This window comes from Macrotis lagotis, chromosome 2 (assembly GCF_037893015.1).
Source record: "Macrotis lagotis isolate mMagLag1 chromosome 2, bilby.v1.9.chrom.fasta, whole genome shotgun sequence".
Lineage (NCBI taxonomy): Eukaryota > Metazoa > Chordata > Mammalia > Peramelemorphia > Peramelidae > Macrotis > Macrotis lagotis.
Genome location: NC_133659.1, coordinates 102,551,063 through 102,569,959, shown reverse-complemented (window position 1 = coordinate 102,569,959; position 18,897 = coordinate 102,551,063). Strand labels below are relative to the sequence as shown.

General features: G+C 44.2%; 1 protein-coding gene across 1 annotated transcript in view; it reads right to left on the bottom strand.

Moving 5' to 3' along the window:
- ADORA1 (adenosine A1 receptor) overlaps positions 1 to 11,997 on the bottom strand; it is a 49,174-nt gene extending 37,177 nt beyond the window's left edge. Inside the window, exons 1-2 of the mRNA XM_074222405.1 lie at positions 11,685 to 11,997; positions 10,912 to 11,309 (exon numbers count right to left, since the gene is read on the bottom strand). Coding sequence (XP_074078506.1) covers positions 10,912 to 11,252 — 341 coding nt within the window. The 5' untranslated portion in view covers positions 11,253 to 11,309; positions 11,685 to 11,997. The remainder of the gene's footprint in view (positions 1 to 10,911; positions 11,310 to 11,684) is intronic.
- Between the last annotated feature and the right edge of the window lie 6,900 nt (positions 11,998 to 18,897).

Sequence of the window (18,897 nt, the reverse complement as noted above, 5' to 3'; positions counted from 1 at the left end):
TTATTCTGAAGACTTCTTCTTTGAACAGAAAAAAAAGACAAGTTTTATTGGATTGTTGAAATGCATAATGACACTGGAAAATAAGAAAAAGGTTATTAAGGTTAGGTTAGAGACAGATTAAGTTAGTAATAGGTTGTGAAGGGTTATCAATGCCAAAGAAATTTTATTTTGTCTTAGAGGCAATAGGGAGTCATTGGAGTTTATTGAATAGGACAGTGTCTTTGTCCCATATACCTGGAATGTCATCTCCATCTTCTTAGAATTTCTTGTTTCCTTTAAATCTTGGTTCAATCACAGAAATTTAGGTTCCATTAAAGTTTTCTAGTTCATTCTCTCCCCCCATCTTTGTTTTATAGATCAAGAGCATAAGTCTCAACCAGGTGACATGACAACTTTAACCATGTGACCAATTCTAAGTAGAGCCAAGACTAGATTTCAAATTTCCAGACTTTCTCCACTATATCAAGGGGGGTGATAAAGGGATTACAATGGAAAAAATATTAGCTTTGAAATCAAAGGACCTGAGTTCAAATTCAGTCTTTTCTACTATCTATATGACTTTGGATAATTCATTTAACATCCCTGAACTTTCTTTCCTCATCTATAAAATGAGAAGGTTGGACTGGACAGTCTCTATGTTATCTATGTCTGTGATCCTATGACCTCATGAACTCGCCACAAAGGAATAACCAATGCAGAGGAGTCTAATCAAGGAAGACTGATTCTGTGTCAAGGGCCATTGGCACCATTTCCAAGTTATGGAATGACACACACTCTTATTGCTACACATATAATAACATCCACCCACTTCTCTTGACCTGCCAATCTTGCCCAGAAGTAGTAGACATAATGTGAACACTCCATAAATACTTGTTGGCGGCTTATGGTTTCTACTGAATTAGGTGAAAAGCCACCAACCTCAATGTGATAGGAAGTTTAGCAATTTTTCTGGTCTAGACCCATTTTGGTCTAGACCCAATCCTGCTGCTTTGAAGTAGCTTTGACCGGGGCGGGGGGAGCTCTACCTGGCAAGACAAGCATCTTCTACCCAGTAGGCATGGGGGACATCCTGGGTATAAAGGGAGTAATTATATCTTCTATAATGTCTCTCCCAAGTAAGGATAAGTGATCTCAATAACTCAGTTGCTGTTTTTCTTTCTTCCTAATATATAAATATATATATATATATGTATATATATATATATATATATATATATATATATATATATATATATATATATATATATACCATTCCACAATCCACTGACCTGAATCCCCTCTAAATCCCAAAAACAGGCTAGGACCGCCTGCTTTATGGAACCTCAGAACTGGAAGGGACTATAGAAATATTTCGTTCAAATCCACAAAGGAGTACTCTCTAGCACATGAGACTAGATGTTGAGGGCAGAAGAGAAGGGGAAGTAGTGGCTTAAGAAATCACAGGTCCCCAGGGTCACTGTAACTAGAAATTTAAATGGAGAGACAGACTTCTGAAAGGAAGATGAGGACGAAAAGGAAGTAAAAATGCAAGCAACAGCTGTAGCTGGAGAGCCTCTGGATGCTGGAAGGATTGACCAAGTCAGGAAGGATTTCAATCTGTGGGGGCTATGTATAAGAGCATGGATCTAATAACCACCAATGGATCCTAATTGCCCATGACTTTAGGATTTTGACACCAGAAGGACTAGGACTATCAAATGTTGCAAAATTCTATAATTTTACTTTGCAATAAACATTTTCATCTTATAATCTCTATTTTTTTTGTTTTATGGATTTTAAAAAAAAATCACTATTCCAATTGATGCAGACTGGTCTTTTTAGGATATTCTTAAATTCTGGTATCTCTAAAGTTAGAGTAGCATGAATCAAGAGGGGAAGTACTATGCCCCAAAATTTTAGAGTGACCAACTCTCTTCTCACCACTTAGATACTAGAAAGCAAGAAGTGCATCCCTGGGCTCGCTTCTCTGAGCCAATGAGAGCAGGGAATCAGCTGTTCTAATCTCTAACCTCTACTTTATGGAGCTGGGTAATCTGTCTCTAGAAATTCCCCAAAGCGTTCCTATTACTCTGGATTCCCAGCCTCACCCAGAGTTCCCAGTCAGGCTTGGCAAGTGAATTATTCATCCCATGTTTGCGGCTGTGCTAGAGGTACCCACAAGGAAAGAAAACAGAAGACTGGGAAAGGGGCCCAGGGTACTGCTGAGCTCTCCTAAAGAGCCACCTCCAATAATGAGGAGGCAGAGAGGGACCTCCTACACACATACTAGACCAGATGTCCTCCATTCCTTTGCCCCTGTAAAGCCAAGGATAAAGATGATACCATCCTCAGCCTAAAGAGGGAGAGTCCAAGGTGGAATCTTGACCAAGACATATCGTGGCTAGGGTGGAGCCCAACATGCTATTTTCCCTGATTGCCTAGCCCAGTTTTACCCTACTTGGACAGATGTGGGAGGATAGTCAGAGAAAGGGTTCAATATGTGGGCAGAGGGGCATATGTTGGGTGGGGAAAATGTGTTTTGTATATTGTAGGTCTTATTTCAATCAACTGCTCGACTCCATTATACTGCAGAACTCTTAGTCTAAAAGAGGCTTGGGATGCCTCCAAATTCCTCTTCCCTGTGCCAGAGTCCCCTTGTCAGCTGCTTCCCATCTAGCCCAAGCTCCTGCCCTGCCCATTTAGGAATGGTAGCTAATGTTATCATTATCCCCAGTGATCAACTACCTTTCCAATACAAAAGAACATGGGCACAGCTCTCCTGCCGTTTGGTGCCCAGGTTCAGTTTCTGCTTGTCTATTCTCCCTCTCTGGCACTCTGGAAGAGCGAGAGCTAACTCACCACCACCACCACTACAATCTTGTTTTTTGCTGCCTGGCAGCAGCTGCCTCCACCTCATTTGTCTTAACGAGGCTGTGACCAGGGGGTAATGATGAACCACCAGAGAGTTGTTTATTTCTCAACCATCCCTTTCATTATTCATGTCTGCTATTTACCCTACTTCATCTCTTCCCCCAGTGGAGCACACTCTGCTGGACTTTCAGTCCTGGATAAGAGGAATCTCTGTTTTCATCAGAAAATGAATAAGATGATAAAACCACATGAGACAAAGAATAGACGCATGTTCTCCTCCTTCCTCTTCCCAGCCTGGGCAGGAAGATACCAGACATACAAGTTAGCATCTATGTTTAGGGGCATGGGGACAGGGCAGACCTTCTTTCTTAGCCTGACACAAGAATTGTAAATAGGAAACAAGATGAAATAGTAAAAGGACCATTGAGTTAGGTTCTAATCCTGGTTCCCCCTCTAAAGTTCTTTGGTCATGTAAAAACTCTGGATTTCAGCTTCCTGAAAAACTTGGATTATTGGATTATCTCCTAGCTCCTTCCTATTCTAATGTTGAGAAGACCCTCCAGGAGTCATCTATCATCTCCTCCCTTGCCACCAAACAACAATGGTGCCTTACTCAATCTATTAACAATCTCATCTTTCTCAAAGTGCTCCATAGGACAAGCTTGTTCAAGGGAAGGGTTCATCTTTGTAACTAGCTTAGATCCTTCTTGCTGAAAGTGCTATCTATTGATTCTGCCCTCACTATAATCCAAACATTTATTGAGCATGTGTTCAAGAATGTGTTCAAGAGGGGCAGCTAGGTGGCGCAGTGGATAGAGCACCGGCCCTGGATTCAGGAGGACCTGAGTTCAAATTTGACCTCAGACACTTAATAATTACCTAGGTGTATCACCTTGTGCAAGTCATTTAACCCCATTTGCCTTGCAAAAAAAAAAAAGAATGTGCTCAAGGCATTATGCTTAAGTGTTGAGGGGGAGAAATGCAACAATGGGTGATATATGATTCCTGTCTTCAAAGACTTCAATCTAGTATAGGAGAAGAGATGAGGCATATTCACAAACAGCAATCATTCAAGCAGCATGTAGCAAAAATCATATGAAAGCTACAAAGTTCTATGAGAATTGAGAAGGGAAAGAATTCACATACATATCAAAAGGAGAGGCTTTTTAAGTAAGTGGTCTTGGAGATAGGTCTTATGCTAGGGATCATTTTGTTGTTTAGTCCTTTCTGTCATATCTGTCTCTGTTTGATATTATTGAGATTTGTCTTAAAGATACTCAGTGGTCTGCCATTTCCTTTTCCAGCTCATTTTACAGATGAAGAAACTGCAGCAAAGTTAAGTGACTTGCCCAGGGTCACACAGCAAGTAAGTGTCTGAAGTCAGATTTGAACTAAAGAAGATGAGTCTTCCTGACTCCAAGCCTAATGCTCTATCCACTGCACTAATACAGAAGAAAAGGCCCTGCCTCTGAAGTCAGGGGACATGGGTTCAAATCCCTTCCCATGTCTCCCTGAACAAATCACTTACCCTTCTTGGTCCTCAGATCCCTTTTCTGTCAAATGGAGAGAAGGGGGTTGGGTCAGATAGACATGAGACTCCAGCTCAATATCCATGTCCTATCATCCTTAAAAGTAAGCAGAACCTTAGCAAGGGGAGATGGGAATAATCAATTTTGTAGGTAAGGGGAAGATCAGGAGCAGAGACACCTAAGTGGAAAAACAATGTCCAGAGAATGGAGAGTTGCCCACTTCAGTGGCAGCATTAGAATTTATGTGGGAAAGAAATGGTAGATAAATTTACACAGGTAGGTTGAGCCCAGCTCCCAGAGGACTTCAAATGCCAAATTAAGGGGTTTGGACTTTTTAAAATATACAATTAGGAATCATTGAAGATTTTTGACAAGGAACACAACCAGAAAAGAGTAGTGTCATAGGAAGGAAGGAAACCAGCATCTATTCAACACTGAGAGATCAAAAATACTTTACAAATATAATCTCCTTTGACTTCCTCAAAAATCCTGGAAGGGAAGCACTGTTACCATTCTCCTTTTAAAATTGGAGGCATACAAAAGTTAAGTGATATACCCAGAATAACATAGTAAGAACTGGATTTGAACTCAGGTCTCCCTGACTCCTGGCTCAACACTTTATTCATTGCACCTGGTTTTCTCTAATGATTACAGGGAATCCTAGAGCAGCAAGGGTGGTACAGTGGATAGAGCACGAGCCCTGACCTGAATCCAAATTTGACCTCAGACATTTGACACTTACTAGCTGTGTGACCTTGGGCAAGTCACTTAACCCTGACTGCCTCCCATCCAGAGCCATATCCAATCATCCTGATCCATATCTGGCCACTGGACCCAGATGGTTCCAGAGAAAAAAGTGAGGCTGGTGACTTAACACAGCATATCCTCTCTCAAATTCAAGTCACTTGCTTGTCATGGTTTCGCCTCCCAGATCCCATGGGATCTTCCTTGAGAATAAAGGACAAACAAAAACAATGGATTACAGGAAGGAGAAAACAGAGGTAGGGGAAGTCAGGAACCTACTGCAAAGAGCAAAGGAGAAGTAATGAGGACCTAGACTAGACAAGGACAAAAGGAAGGAACCAACCTGAAGGTTGTCTCATGTTTCAGAAAAGACTTTTATTCTAAGTGACTATACTAGCTTCCCTTATCCAAACTATCTGCTTTATAGAGAAGATTTGGAACCCATTCACTTTCTTCTCTTTCACAAATTTCTAGATTTAGATGGCATATATTTCTAAGAAACAGAAAACCAGAAAATCTCCTGTGTTCAACCTCAATGATATAAAGGCAGAAGGATTAGATAACTATTCTTATCCCCTTTACTGGTCAAATGAAGCCAAGGCCAATCCAGAGCAGCAGGTGGTGAAAAAGCTAAGTAATCCCTAATCTACCCATAATTCAATTTTTAATATTTCTCTCTGTCAGGGTCTAATTCAAGCAGACTTCCAACCCTCCCCCACATAGCTTATCCTTCACATCTCAGGTTAGGAAAGCTTCCAGCAATGACCAGAAGCAGGGCTGGCATGGACCCCACTGCCCACTAGGGTAGAGGTGCCCCCAGCTTGGAGGAAAGGGAACAAGGGGCAGATTTGAGATCGGGTGTCAAATCACAGCATCTGACAAAGATCCAAAAAAGCAAAACCAACACTATCCCTTCAAATCCTAGAAAAATTTGTCCTAAATTCTTCCAGTTCATTCAAGACCAACACCAGTGACCAATCACCCAAAACAAAACATAGATATGGTTAGGCTGGAGGCAATAGCTAGCTGGGAATGGAAAGAATCACAAAATCTGACTGCTGGAATGGGCTTAAGATATCATCTTGTCGAAACTCCTATTTTAACAGATGAAGAAACTGAGGGCCAGGGAATAAAGACAGTAATTTGCTCAAGGTCCCATAGTAAGCGTGACAGTCCACCAGTCCAGTCTCCTTTCTAGCTAAACAGACTGAGAATCACTCAGACCATCTGTATGTAACTGAAGTCCTTTAGAGCCTTGCCACTATCATGTTCCCCCCACCACCACCCCATAAGTAAAAGTGTGATACGGAAGAAAAAGAATTGAATTTGAAGTGAAAGAGTGGGGTTCTATATTGCTTGTGACCTTTGAAAAGTCACTTCTATATAGGGTTCAAATTCCACTCCTATAAAGTGAAGTTGTATTAAGTACCCCTTAAGCCAACTCTAAATCCTACAAAATAATCCTAATCAGTTCCCAGGGGGTTGTTTGTTTGTTTGTTGCTCATAGCACAGTCCTCTTAGCCATAATGAATCACGGTTTATTCTGAACATTCAGAATGGCAATAAAGAAGGGCTTCCTGGTAGCTGAGCTTGCAGACCCAGTACCTGAGTGTTAGGATTCCTCTGATTCTTCTTCCTTTCCTCCATCCCCTTACTTTCTCATTTCTTTACTTCATAGGGATTCAAAGATGGGATGGCTTTCTACCTTCAAGGATAAAGCTGAAGCCAGTCTGGGAAGAACAGGAAGCATGCTGCAGCTGGGGGTGGAATCTGAGGATTTTATGCAAAGAACTCGTGGTCCATAAGTGTAAGATAGACCCTCTCATGGATGTCATGGGACTAATTCAAACATGGGCAAACTGAGAGGTCAAGAACCTGTATGCAAATGGAATGTAAATCAATATACAAACAAGTAATTAATTAGTGGCAAATCAGTGATTTGGATCCCAATCTGGAGACCAAGCCTTCTTTCATACCTTCCGGTCTCCTATTTATGACTGAATAACCAACATATTACTTCCTTTCCCTCCCCAAAATGCCTTAAAAATAGTCCACCAAGGGTCTACCCTCTCTGTCCAAGTCACACAGGGATGCAGAGGGCACCCCAGTACTTGGTCAATACTAATTTAATTTGCAGTGGTGATGGCAGAAAATAGAATGGCTTTTGGTTGATTATCTAAGGTAGGGAGCCAAATGCATCCAATGCTCCTGGCTAGAAATGTAAAAATCTCTATCAGCTGCCTTTAGTTTATCCCCATGTTTTCAGACACTAGCTTCCCAATCTTTTGAAGGAGTGATGGGTATGGACCTAGACTGGAAATATCACAAGCCTCCCCGACCATATCTCTACTTTAAGAGGCTAGAAACACTCAAGGAAGACCTGAGATGGTCAAGAATCATGGATTATACCTGCAAGGGAGAAAAGGAGTCTATTTAATCCAAGACTCTTGTTTCATAGGAGAGAATATGTATCCAAATGACACGCCTCCCCAAGAGGGGAAGGAATGTCCAAGATCACACAGGGGCCAATCCTCAGACTCCAGACTCAATGTTCTTCCCATCCTATCACACTATATCTTCAAAGAAGCCCTGGACGATGAACAGAACCTGGAATATGAAACAGAATTTTTTCTTCCTTGTTCTCTTCCTCGAATGCCTGCCTCCATATCCTCCTCTCCTTATCCTCATAAATGGCTACTTGGGTCTGCAAAGTTTGTGGAATAAGCAACTTATTTGGGTAGAGCCCTACCCTGATACTGAGTGTATTAAACTCTCAACACACCCCAAGTTCCTAAAGGGTTAGTGTCTGAACTGAGATGCAACAGCTGACCTCTTCAGTCACTGAGAGCAGAACAAAGAGAATGAACATAGACTTTGACAACAAGGAAGGGTAGATAGTGAACAGCAAAAAAGGTTGTCATAAAGACAAGCCCAGCCCAAATGACATGCAAACTCATTTTTCTCCTTTGTCTCTGGAAAGAGAGAGAGAGAGAGAGAGAGAGAGAGAGAGAGAGAGAGAATGAGAGATAGAAACAGAGAGACAGAGAAAGAAAGAGAAACAGGGACAGACAGATAGAAGGGGGAGGAGGGAGAAAAAGGAGGAAGAGAGGGAAGAAGGAAAAAAGGAAGGGGAAAAGGAGGGAAAAAGAAAGGAAGAAGAGAGGAAAGCAAGAAGGAAAGGAGGAAAGAAAAAAGAAAAGAAGAAAGGAAGGAAAGTGGGGAAAGATTGGAATAGAATGAGGTACCACCAAGACAATGTATTGGATTCAAATTCCATCCCAGCAAACATTAATTAAGCATCTCCTGAGAGCAGGCACATACCCAAAGATGAAAACGGGAATGGTTCTTGCCCTCAAGGGTTTACAAAGTTCTAGGGAGGAAATGGTAGAATGTAGGGGACGGGGAAGAAGGAAAGGAGAGACAATGGAGACACACATACAGACTACTAAGGCTGCATGACCCAAGGTAGAATATAATAAAGGAAAAGAAAAAATCTAAGCAAAGTGTTCTTGGAAAATCTGAGTGAGGGCCATCCCATGTGGTTGGATGCTGGCCAGCAGGTGAGAAAAACAGAAGGCTTGCAGGAAGTAGCAGAAACAGATCAGAGAGTTGGAATGTGAAGGGACTCTTAAAATCCTCTAGTCCAACCCCTCTCACTTTACAGAGGAGGCAACTTCATTTTATCCAAGGCCACACAGTAGTTGAACCGAGACTCAAACCCAAATCCTCCCACTTCCAATCCAGTACTCTCCCTACTTAAAGCCACAGCAGCACCTTGACGGAAGATCCTTGTATAAGAGAGTCTAAGTGTTAAGTAACTGGAAGAGATTGTGTATCATTCCCTATGAGACCAGACCTTAGGGAGACAGTAGTATATTCTAATTGTTAATTATCTTAGTAATAGCAACAACAGAGCTTTTGGATGCTTCCAGTTGGCATCTACTCAAAAGTCAGGATTTCTGGAAAGGAAGAGTTGCTACATTGAAGAGTGCTTTCCCTATAATCAAGTCCTTGGCCGATGGGGCCCATCCTGCATGTAATGTGCTAAGATCAGATTCATGTGAGCAATACAGTGATTTGCTCCTAGTCATTCCTAATTATTTATGGACCTCAAGTTCCCACTAAGGTTGATCTTACAAGGGATTTAAAGCTTTTTGGAGCAAAGGGCACACCCTTGGTGACCGGGGACTCATCAGAGGAAAGAGCAGAGACTGACTGGTATGGAGGTACCAGATGACCTCCAAGGAAGACATCAGGCCTCAGGGATGAGGAGTCACCCTGGCTTCTGTTACCAGCTCTGCCTCTGACTTGCTGTGTGGCTGTGGATAAGTCACTTTATTCTCTCAGAGTCTGGCTTTTCTTATCTCTGTCATAGGAATAAGATCCTTTCTGGATCATAAAAACAGAATGAGGTAACCTACATAGAAGCATTTTGCCAAGCCAGGCCATATTCTTTGAGGGAAGGACTCATGTTCTAGTTCTCTCTCCATCTCCTCCTGTGTCTTGTTCTTGGGGGCTCTTAAATACTGGTTGAATAACTGAAATTAAAGGAGCTGTTCAAATGCAAAAGAGAAATAAACTCTTTTCCACTGCCTTCTCCTGCCCAGAAATAAGAGGACCCCAGATTGCCAGACTGCCAGATTGCCAGAACAGTGTCAGCCTGCAGACCAGCAAACAGCAGCCCTCCTCCCTATCTGGGAAATAGCAGGTGTTGAAGACGGTCAACCCTCCCAGAGAGAAAGAGAAGCTTGTCACATTTAGAGAAGAGACCAGCCCATTTTGTGGCTATCCTGGCAAGGCCACTACCTGGCACTTGGCCAGGTTGCTCCCTGGCACTGTGTGGCACAGGCACTGCCTGGGTAAACTACATCATGTCCTGGCATCCCCGGGCACTAAGCTCTGACGTGAACTGGGGCACCAGCATTGAGAATTGATACTGCCTGGGCAATAGCACTACCCAGACTCCAACAGGAAAACTGCTTCCTACCCTGCTCCATGGACTGAGACTCAGAATGTTTTTTCAACAGAACAAGGAACATTAAGATAGAACATAAATAGTTCCCTCTCCAATGCCCACAACAAACAGTATGGGAATGGGCGGTGGACTGAGGGAACCAGGATCCTTAAGAACCACAATGCAATCCTAAAGGCAGATCCATTTTCCTGGGTTGGCAAGCCTGTTCCCACCTTCCCACCTTTCTCTGGCTCCCTAAGGGCTTGGGAAAAGGGGGTATAAACCCTAACATTCTACAGCCCTAGCCTCTTTCTTGTCCTTATCTTCATTCTGTCTTCATGTCCTTATCTTCAGTCTCCATGGCCCTGAGTTCAAGCCTTAGCTGCCGTCATAATACCCCGAGTCCCTTAGACCAACATCCAGAACAGAAGTGGAAATAAGCCTTGGGCTATTTTGAGATAACAGCCAAAGCTCCCCTCGGTGACATGTCCAGTTGGGAGAACTGAACCTATGCTCAGAGGGCCCACCAATTTCCCTGTTCTAACAGTACTCTGCTGAGTCTGAGCCTTCCCTTCTTGTCTATCCAATTCCTACCCACCAACCCAATAGCACTCTGACACTAAGAGCAGGACAGCAGGCTTGATGCCTGGCTATAGCTACATTTTTTGAAGGTAATACCCCACTGGTGTCTCTGCTTCTTCAGATGTGTTGGGAAGGAAAGGTGGGAGCACAGCACATCCCACACTACCAGTGGCAACTGATGTCATTCAGGGCTCCCCAGACATGGGGGTGGAGAAAGGAGGGGTTGGTTACCTTCCGTCTTCCCCTACTGACCTGAGTGGGATCTTGACTCGGAGGTAGCGGTCAACAGCAATGGCCAGCAAGGCCAGGATGGAGCTCTGGGTGAGGATGAGGACAGGACAGGCCACCATGAGACAGGTGTAGAAATGGGTCTGGGGACCAATGTTGATAAGGATGGCCAGAGGGATGACCAGGGCCCCCACGGCCACGTCGGCCACAGCCAGCGACACGATGAAGCAGAAGGTGGCATCCCGAAGAGCCTGGTTCACCTTCACAGCCCAGATCACCAACACGTTCCCGGGCACTGACACCAGGGCGATGAGCACCTCGATGCCAATGTAAGCGGCCTGGAAGGCCGATATGGAGTGTGGCATGGTGGGTATGGGGCAGGAACATCAGCCGGCAGGCACTGGTGGGCACACAACAGGCACCTGCGGGCATGGGAGCCAAGGGGGTGAGACCCTTGCTAAGGAAAAATAGAACCTGGGCAAGGGAGCTGTCCTGGCACCCTCTAGAGGCAAACACCATGTGCCCCCACCCCTCCCCAGAGCCAAAAGGGGGAGGGCAGCCCCAGCCCTCTTTGACAAATCTCTGCCCCAGCCCTCTTTGACAAATCTCTGCCCCTGGCCCTTATCATTCCCACAGGCTCCATTGAGCAACTTAAAAATAGCTCTGCCGGCTCCCCTTGCACCCCCTCCGCCCCCTTTATCAGGCGTGAGCCGCCCAGCCCCCCTCGGCAGCACCTCTGGGGGGTCCCACCGTTCCACCCAACGCCCCCCCCCGTGCCCAGCAGGCGAGGGGCTCACCATCCTGCCAGCTGGCCAGCAGGAGGTCCCAGGGGCCGGGGGCCGGGCCAGGGCTGAGGGGCAGCGCTTGTCCGGGCGGCGGGCGGCTCCGGGGCGGCTGCGAGCCGCAGCTCATCCTCCTCCGAACTCCTCTCTCTGCAGCAGTGCCAGCGCTCTGCCTTTCAAGCAATCACATGGTGCGCCAGCGGCCCTGGAAGCTTTAAAGAGATACTGCCCCTGCTTCTGCACCTGTAATGGGGAGGGGGTAAGAAAAGGAGCCCCTCACGTCCCCAGGGTGCGCCCGCAGCCTGAGGCCTCCGGTGGCTTGGAAGCCAGGCGGGCAGGCCCCTCAGTGCCCAGTCTCCTGACATCTGGGCAGGACCCCTTGCCCACCGCCCGCGCCGCCCCACGGGGTGGTCCTGCTCCTCCCACACTCACGTCCAAGACAACGACTTAGGGACCGGAGCAAAAGCCAAGCCCCAGACTTGCCCAAGGTGACCCCAGCAGGCACCACCTGGGCTGCCGAGCCTCGGTGCAGCACCCAGGTCAGAATCCTCTGCTACCTGATTCATATGGGAGTGGCACCACCACCCCCCCCGGAGTGTACAGTCCAAGCCTGCGAGTACCCTGGGGTGCCCTGGTTTGGGTCTCTGGCACAGCTCCCACACACCTCGGAGCCCGCCCAGAGGGAGGGGACAAAGTGACAGTTCCAACCTGCACACCGGTGGATCCTCCCTCCTGACTCTGGTTCTCTTCCCTCTTCCTCCCCCCGCCCCAGCCTTTACCACCTCCCCATCCCCTCCCGCTCTCCCTCCTCCCGGTTTCTGAACAAAGGAAATGAATATGGGTGAGAAAAGCGACAGGACTACGGGTTGTCGATTCAACCATCCAACCTCAATTCGGAAAACCCCACTCCTCCTCAGTCCCCGCTCTCCCCCGCCCCGCCAAGACTCTGTTGGCCCAAAGCAGACTTGCGGGGGTCCTGCTCTATCCTCCCCCCATCTCCGATCGCCCCCTCCATCGCCTGCCGATTGCCATCAGTCATATAGGTATCCATTCCATATCTACCATCTGGCAACGGGACACCACACTAATATATTTCCAATGTCAACCTCTCCTCCAGCACTTTAGCACCTTGGAAGAATCCGGCCACGTACTCAATAGAGTGTTCTCCCTGGATACCCCCAAACCCACAGGGTCATACTTGGCTTTCACTGCTGAACTACTTCCACTCCCAAAGGTTCCAGGTCTCTCCTTTCAGCTTTTAGGCTGAGTGTCCCCACCAGCTTTCTGAAGAGATTTCCCTACCTCCCTCCGGGTCATCCGGATCCAAGCTTAGTCTGGGCCTGGGGGAGTACAAACCCTCACCTCCACCCACACAGAAATCCCTTTGGGGGGATTTAAGGGAGGAGAGGGCTGAGGATGCAAGAAAAAGATCGGGGGATCTTACTAGAATGTGCCCCCTGAGCCATGACCCACCAGTGTAGGGCCCTCCTATGAAAGGAGGGGAAAGATCAAAAGATGATCAGAGGCTGATGGAAACATCTTGCACTATCAAGGGTAGGCAATGGAGATAACTTTGTGACTTTTCTCTTCCCCCCCTCCACTCACTCTGAGGATCATTTCCCATTCAACCCCTCCCACCATCTCCTGAGACCTTTGTCTTCAGCCCACTTGCCAAAAAAAAAAAAAAGAAAAGAAAAGAATAAACACACAAACCCTACCCCCTATCTGAATGATAGCTCCAGTTTAATTCAACAAATATTCATTGCTTGCCTACTGTTAAACCTTACCTAATTTAGATCTAAAATAAAAACAACAAAAAGTGAGGTTATAGATGAAGTTTATTCTCTGAGATTTACCAAGAAATCTATAGATTGTAGCCATTTATAGAATGTTCTCCCCAGAGAAAAGGGAGAAGGAAGTATTTATACCATGACACACAAGGACTACAAACTTTTTGGTGGTCAGCCAATCAGGTTGAAAAATGCCATCCATATACATTGTTATCTTGTCACATATGTTTCAGACAAGGATCTAAATGAGAAAAAAAACTAGTTATCTCCTTCCTGGTTAAAGTTTCACCATATTAGGAACCTATGTGACTATTGTAGAGATAACTAGGCAAGTTTCCTAATTTCTAATCATCTGAATTCCTGGGATTGTCAGGATAACTAACAAATAAAGAGATAGCATTCCAGACTTGTAATCCTTAATTAAGAGTGAGAAATCAGGGACTTTGACCAGAAATAAAAATTGTGAAACCTACTAACTTTGACAATACCGAGTTTAGATCAGACAAATGTCCCTGTCCTTATGGGGCTTTTTTACAGTAAGCTTCAAATACTATATGACTTCTCCAGTTCTATTCTTTGCCCAATTACTTTCTGCATCATTGGTCTAGTGAAAAGAACACTGAAGTTCCTAGAATCAAAATCTGTGGTTTCAAATGCTCACTAGGCCACTTTATGACTGTGACCTCCGGCAAAAGTTAGGAGATTTGATCATTTTCCCCCAAGTATTTTAATCCCACTTGGGAGAGAGACTAGACTTTTTCTACTGATCCCAAACGACCAAAATAGGAGCAAATTTGGGAGAAGTTATAGAAAGGTAGTTTGGGGTTTGAAATAGGAAAAACTTTCTAACAATCCAAAAATTGAATGGTCCTCTGCCCTCACTTTAAGTCTTCAAGCAGAAGCTGGACATCCACTAGTCATGGATGTTCATAGAAGGGAATTCTGCTCCAGTCCAACTTGGACTCCATGGTATCTGAGAGTCCTTCCAAGACCCCAGGTGTAAATTTTGCTATCTCACTATTCCCAGTGGCACGAGAATCACACAATACTAAACAAGGCAGACAAGGAAGAGTAGGGATTATGACAACCATCTAAAGTTCATTTTGTTTATTCTCCCACCTCCCAAAAAGGCTTGTCCTATCTTGGACACTTTCATCTTTCTGTGCATTCTCCATCTCCTCTGAGAGTCTATCTAAGTGCTTGGATGCAGAGAGAAGAGTACTGGAATTGGACTCTTAGGTCCAAATGCCAATTTTGCCAACATGCTACCTTTGTGACTTTTAGTAACTCAAAGAAAATTTTCTGGGGTCTCAGTTTCGTAATCTGTAAAATTGAGGGAGTTGCTTTAGGAGACTACTAAGATTCTTCCCAAATGTAAATGTACAGTATAAATCTGCATCCTCCTCTTGCCTGCCAAGAAATGGTGTCATCAATAACCCCCCAAGACATTAAGTCTGCATTTTTATGGTTTTTTTAGTAAAACATCATGCAAAGGTCCAAATAAATTAGGAGGAAGGGATAGTTTAGCATTCTGGCCCACTGAGGCCCTAGAATGCTTATATGACCCTAATCACCTAAAACCATGGATCTGGATGAAACTCTTGAAGCATTTCTCTATTACATTTCCCTAGCCCCACCCAAAAAGGCAGAACTTTCCCAGAAATAATGAGCTGTAGTTTCCTTAAATATGCATCTCCTCTCCACCCAAACCTACTACCTGAAAAAACATACAATTTCAATTCTCATGATACATGCAGGTGATTTTCAGGTTGCCCACTTTAGATTAAAACAGACTGAAACTCCTGCCTATCCCCTCACCACCATCCCCAATCACATTAAGTCAGACTGGGTGGGACCTGCTGAGAAAGAGAATTGGAAAGATTCCATTTGGTGAACAGTCTGTGTGAAGAGTCTCTGGACTCCTCTAAAACTAAGACACTTCCCAGGCAACAGGACACACTTAGATCTGAATTTCACGTGTGGAAGGAAGAGCACAGTAGGGGAGTGGATAGGAGGTCTGTAAGAGGACTCACTCAAAGACTGATTCAATTCAACAAATATTTATTAAGTAGTAACTAAGTGTCAGATACTGTCCTAGATATTGGGGTTACAAAGGACCAAAAATAAAATGACCAAAAAACCCCCAAACAAAAAAAAAATCCTTGTTTTCAAGGGTCAAGGATGGAAGAATTGCAAGGGAACTCAGGAGCCATCTGTGTATATACAGTAAATATAAAGAATTCAAAAAAAGTATAAACAAAGCTAGAAGGTCTAAAAATTTGCCCCAGGTGTAACGATTTCTTAGTTCTCCTTGGCCCCCAGAAGACAGACTCATTAGAACTCAACTTCTTTTCCAACCTCTTCTTATGGTTAAGTCTTTCATTTTCATCACTGTTCCCACCTATGGGGACCTCTGCTAAGCATCTTTTTTCCACTACCTCTATCCTCCTTTCCTCACCTCCTCCTCTCTTCATTCTCCAATCTCCTTCACCTCTTTTTTTCTTTTTTCTCTCCTCACCCTCCTATTTAATTTCATAATGAAGAGAAATGCCCATTCATTCTCTCATTAAAGTTCCATTTTGGGATTTTTTTTTGTCTTCCCCCAGGTGCAACATCATCTTAAACTCAACATGTCCAAAACCAAGTTCATGATCTTCCCCACCTAAACCCCACTATGCCCCTCCTCTTATTATTATTACCATAGAGAGCAATACTATCCTCCCAGGGCTAACAACCTAGAAGTCATCCTGGACTCCTCACTATCTCTCAACCCCTCATAGCCAAGCTGTTGCCAAGGTCTGTTGAATGCACATTTGCAAAATGTCTTCTCTCTTCTGACACTGCCTCAATTTCAAGTTCTCATCACCTCACACCTAGATTATCATAATAGCTGCTAGTGGGTCTACTTGCCCCAAGTCTCTCCTCATTCCAATCTATTCTCCATTCAGCCATTTAAAGTGGTTTTATTAAAGCAGAGTGCTGACCACCTCTGTCTCTCTCTCTCTCTCTCTCTCTCTCTCTCTCTCTCTCTCTCTCTCTCTCTCTCTCTCTCTCTCTCACTCACACACACACACACACACACACACACACACACACACACACAGACAAAACTCTAGTGGCTCCCTTCCTAACCTAGCCCCCTTCTACCTTTCCAGGTTTCTCATTCCTTACTCTCCAACATATCCTCTTTGACCCAGTGACATTGTTTTCCTTGTTGCTCCACAAAAAGATACCCATCTCCTCCCCTCTAGACATTGCCTCTAGCTGTTGCCTGCAACATTCTCCCTGCTCATCTCTGCCCACTGCTTTCCCTGGCTTTCTTTGCAACTCAACCAGAATCTCTTCTATAGGAATCATTTCTCAAACTCTCTTTTTTTTGGATACAAAGGAAGTTTTTTATTTTATTTTAATTTGAGAAATCAGCTTCCCCCTCTGAATGAGTTCCAATACTGTCCTCCCATTTTCTAGCTGCAGTGGGTTATGAATCAAAGAATAAATAACAGCATAGCTTCTTGCTCTGCCTGCTCATGATCTCTTGTGACCTCTCAGATCAGAGTAAGGGCTGGAAGATCAGGCAAAAGATTTTAAGTCTCCCGTCTCCCCATTTCCCAGCAGGCAGAGCTATCTGCATTCTGTAGCTCCATACCGGCCCTGTAGAAGGATCTCAGGCAGATGGTTCAGCTCTGGGCTGCTGGACTTTGCCAGTCTAAGCTGAGGGAGGAAGGAATATCTGAGCTAGGCCCAGAAAGATGGGTGAATTTTTTCTAGATTGGGCTAGGGTCACACTGCCATATGAGGAGATCCATAGGCAGTGACCATGAGAAAAGGTCACTTCTATTACAAAACAGAGAAAGTCTGTTAACTACCTACTATGGAAAGAGCCACAGGATGTACCATGATATGAGGAGGACAGACTGGTAAGAGATGAGCCCCATCCTTGGAGAGCGTAGACGGATAGAGCTATAATACCAGATGGGGGTCGGCAGGGCAAAATTACACACACAGAGGAAATCAGAGAAACCTTCAGGGAGGCAGGGGCAGCCACCTATGCCTTGGAGGATTGATCTATTGATAGGAGAGAAACTCCAAAGAAAAGGGAGGAAGCATTCTCAGGGTGAACAAATCGTGCCAAGGCAGGAAATGGTCATGAATAAATCCCAGAGCAGAATATTAGAATGCAGTGAGATTTTAAGCATTGAATATGGACAAAGCTGAGTTCGAATACCACTTCTGCTATTTACTAACCATGTTAGATGGTCAGTTAACATTTATTTTTTTAAAAATTTACTTTCCATTTATTTCAGATAAAAAATGATGGCAGTCTACTTCAAATTTGTCTAATCTTCTTATTCCCCCTGATTATAAGAAATAGTAAGTTCTTCCTTCTTCCCTTTTTCTTCCCTAGGAATTTCTTTCCCTTACCTTAATCTTCTTTTTTTAAAATTATTTTCACATTATTATAATAATCTTATTGTGAAAGTAAACTTAAGTCCCTCCCCCCCCCCAAAAAAAAGAAACCTTAAGAGAAATGAAGTGAGAGGGGAAAAAAGTGTACTTCAGTCTGTGTTCAGATACCATCAACTCTGTCTTTGGTATGAGTTGCCTTCTTTATCATAAGTTCATCAGAGAAGTTGCTTCAATATTTTTTCACACAGTTGCTATTGTTAACTGTATTACCCTCCATTCTATTCTGCCCTACTTCCATTTATTCTGTTCTCTCTCTCTCTCTCTCTCTCTCTCCTTTTACCCTGTCCCTGTTCAAAAGTGTGTTGTAACTGAGTGCTCTCTCCCATGATCTTACCTCTCTTCTAGCACCTACTCCTCCCTCCCCTCCCCCTTTCCCATTTCTCCCATCTCTTTCCTCTCATTTTTCTGCTAGGGTAAGATAGATTTCTATACTCTAATGAGTGTGAATGTTATTTCCTATCTAAGCCCTTTCTAATGAGAATGAAGGATCACTCATTCCTCCTCATTTATCCCCCTTCTACTCCATTGCAAAAGCTTTTTCTTGACTCTTTGAGAATTATCTTAGCCCATTTTACTTCTCCTTTCCCTTTTTCCCAGTATTTTCCTTTATCACCCATTAACTCCATCTTTATACTTTATTATATCATTATATTCGACTCCCTCCTGTACCTTGTCCATATATGCTCCTTCTAACTACTCTTATAAATGAGAAGGTTCATATGAGTTGTCAGTATCTTCGTCCCATGTAGGAATACACACAGTTCAACATCATTAAATCCCTCATAATTAGTCCTTCCCATTCGTCATCTCTGTGTTTCACTGAGTCCTGTACTTGGAGATCAAACTTTCTATTCAGTTCTGGTCATTTCAACAGGAAAGTTTGAAAGTTCCCTGTTTCGTTGAAAGTCCATCTTTTCCCCTGAACGAGGATGTTCAGTTTTGCTGGGTAGTTGATTCACAGTTGTAAACCA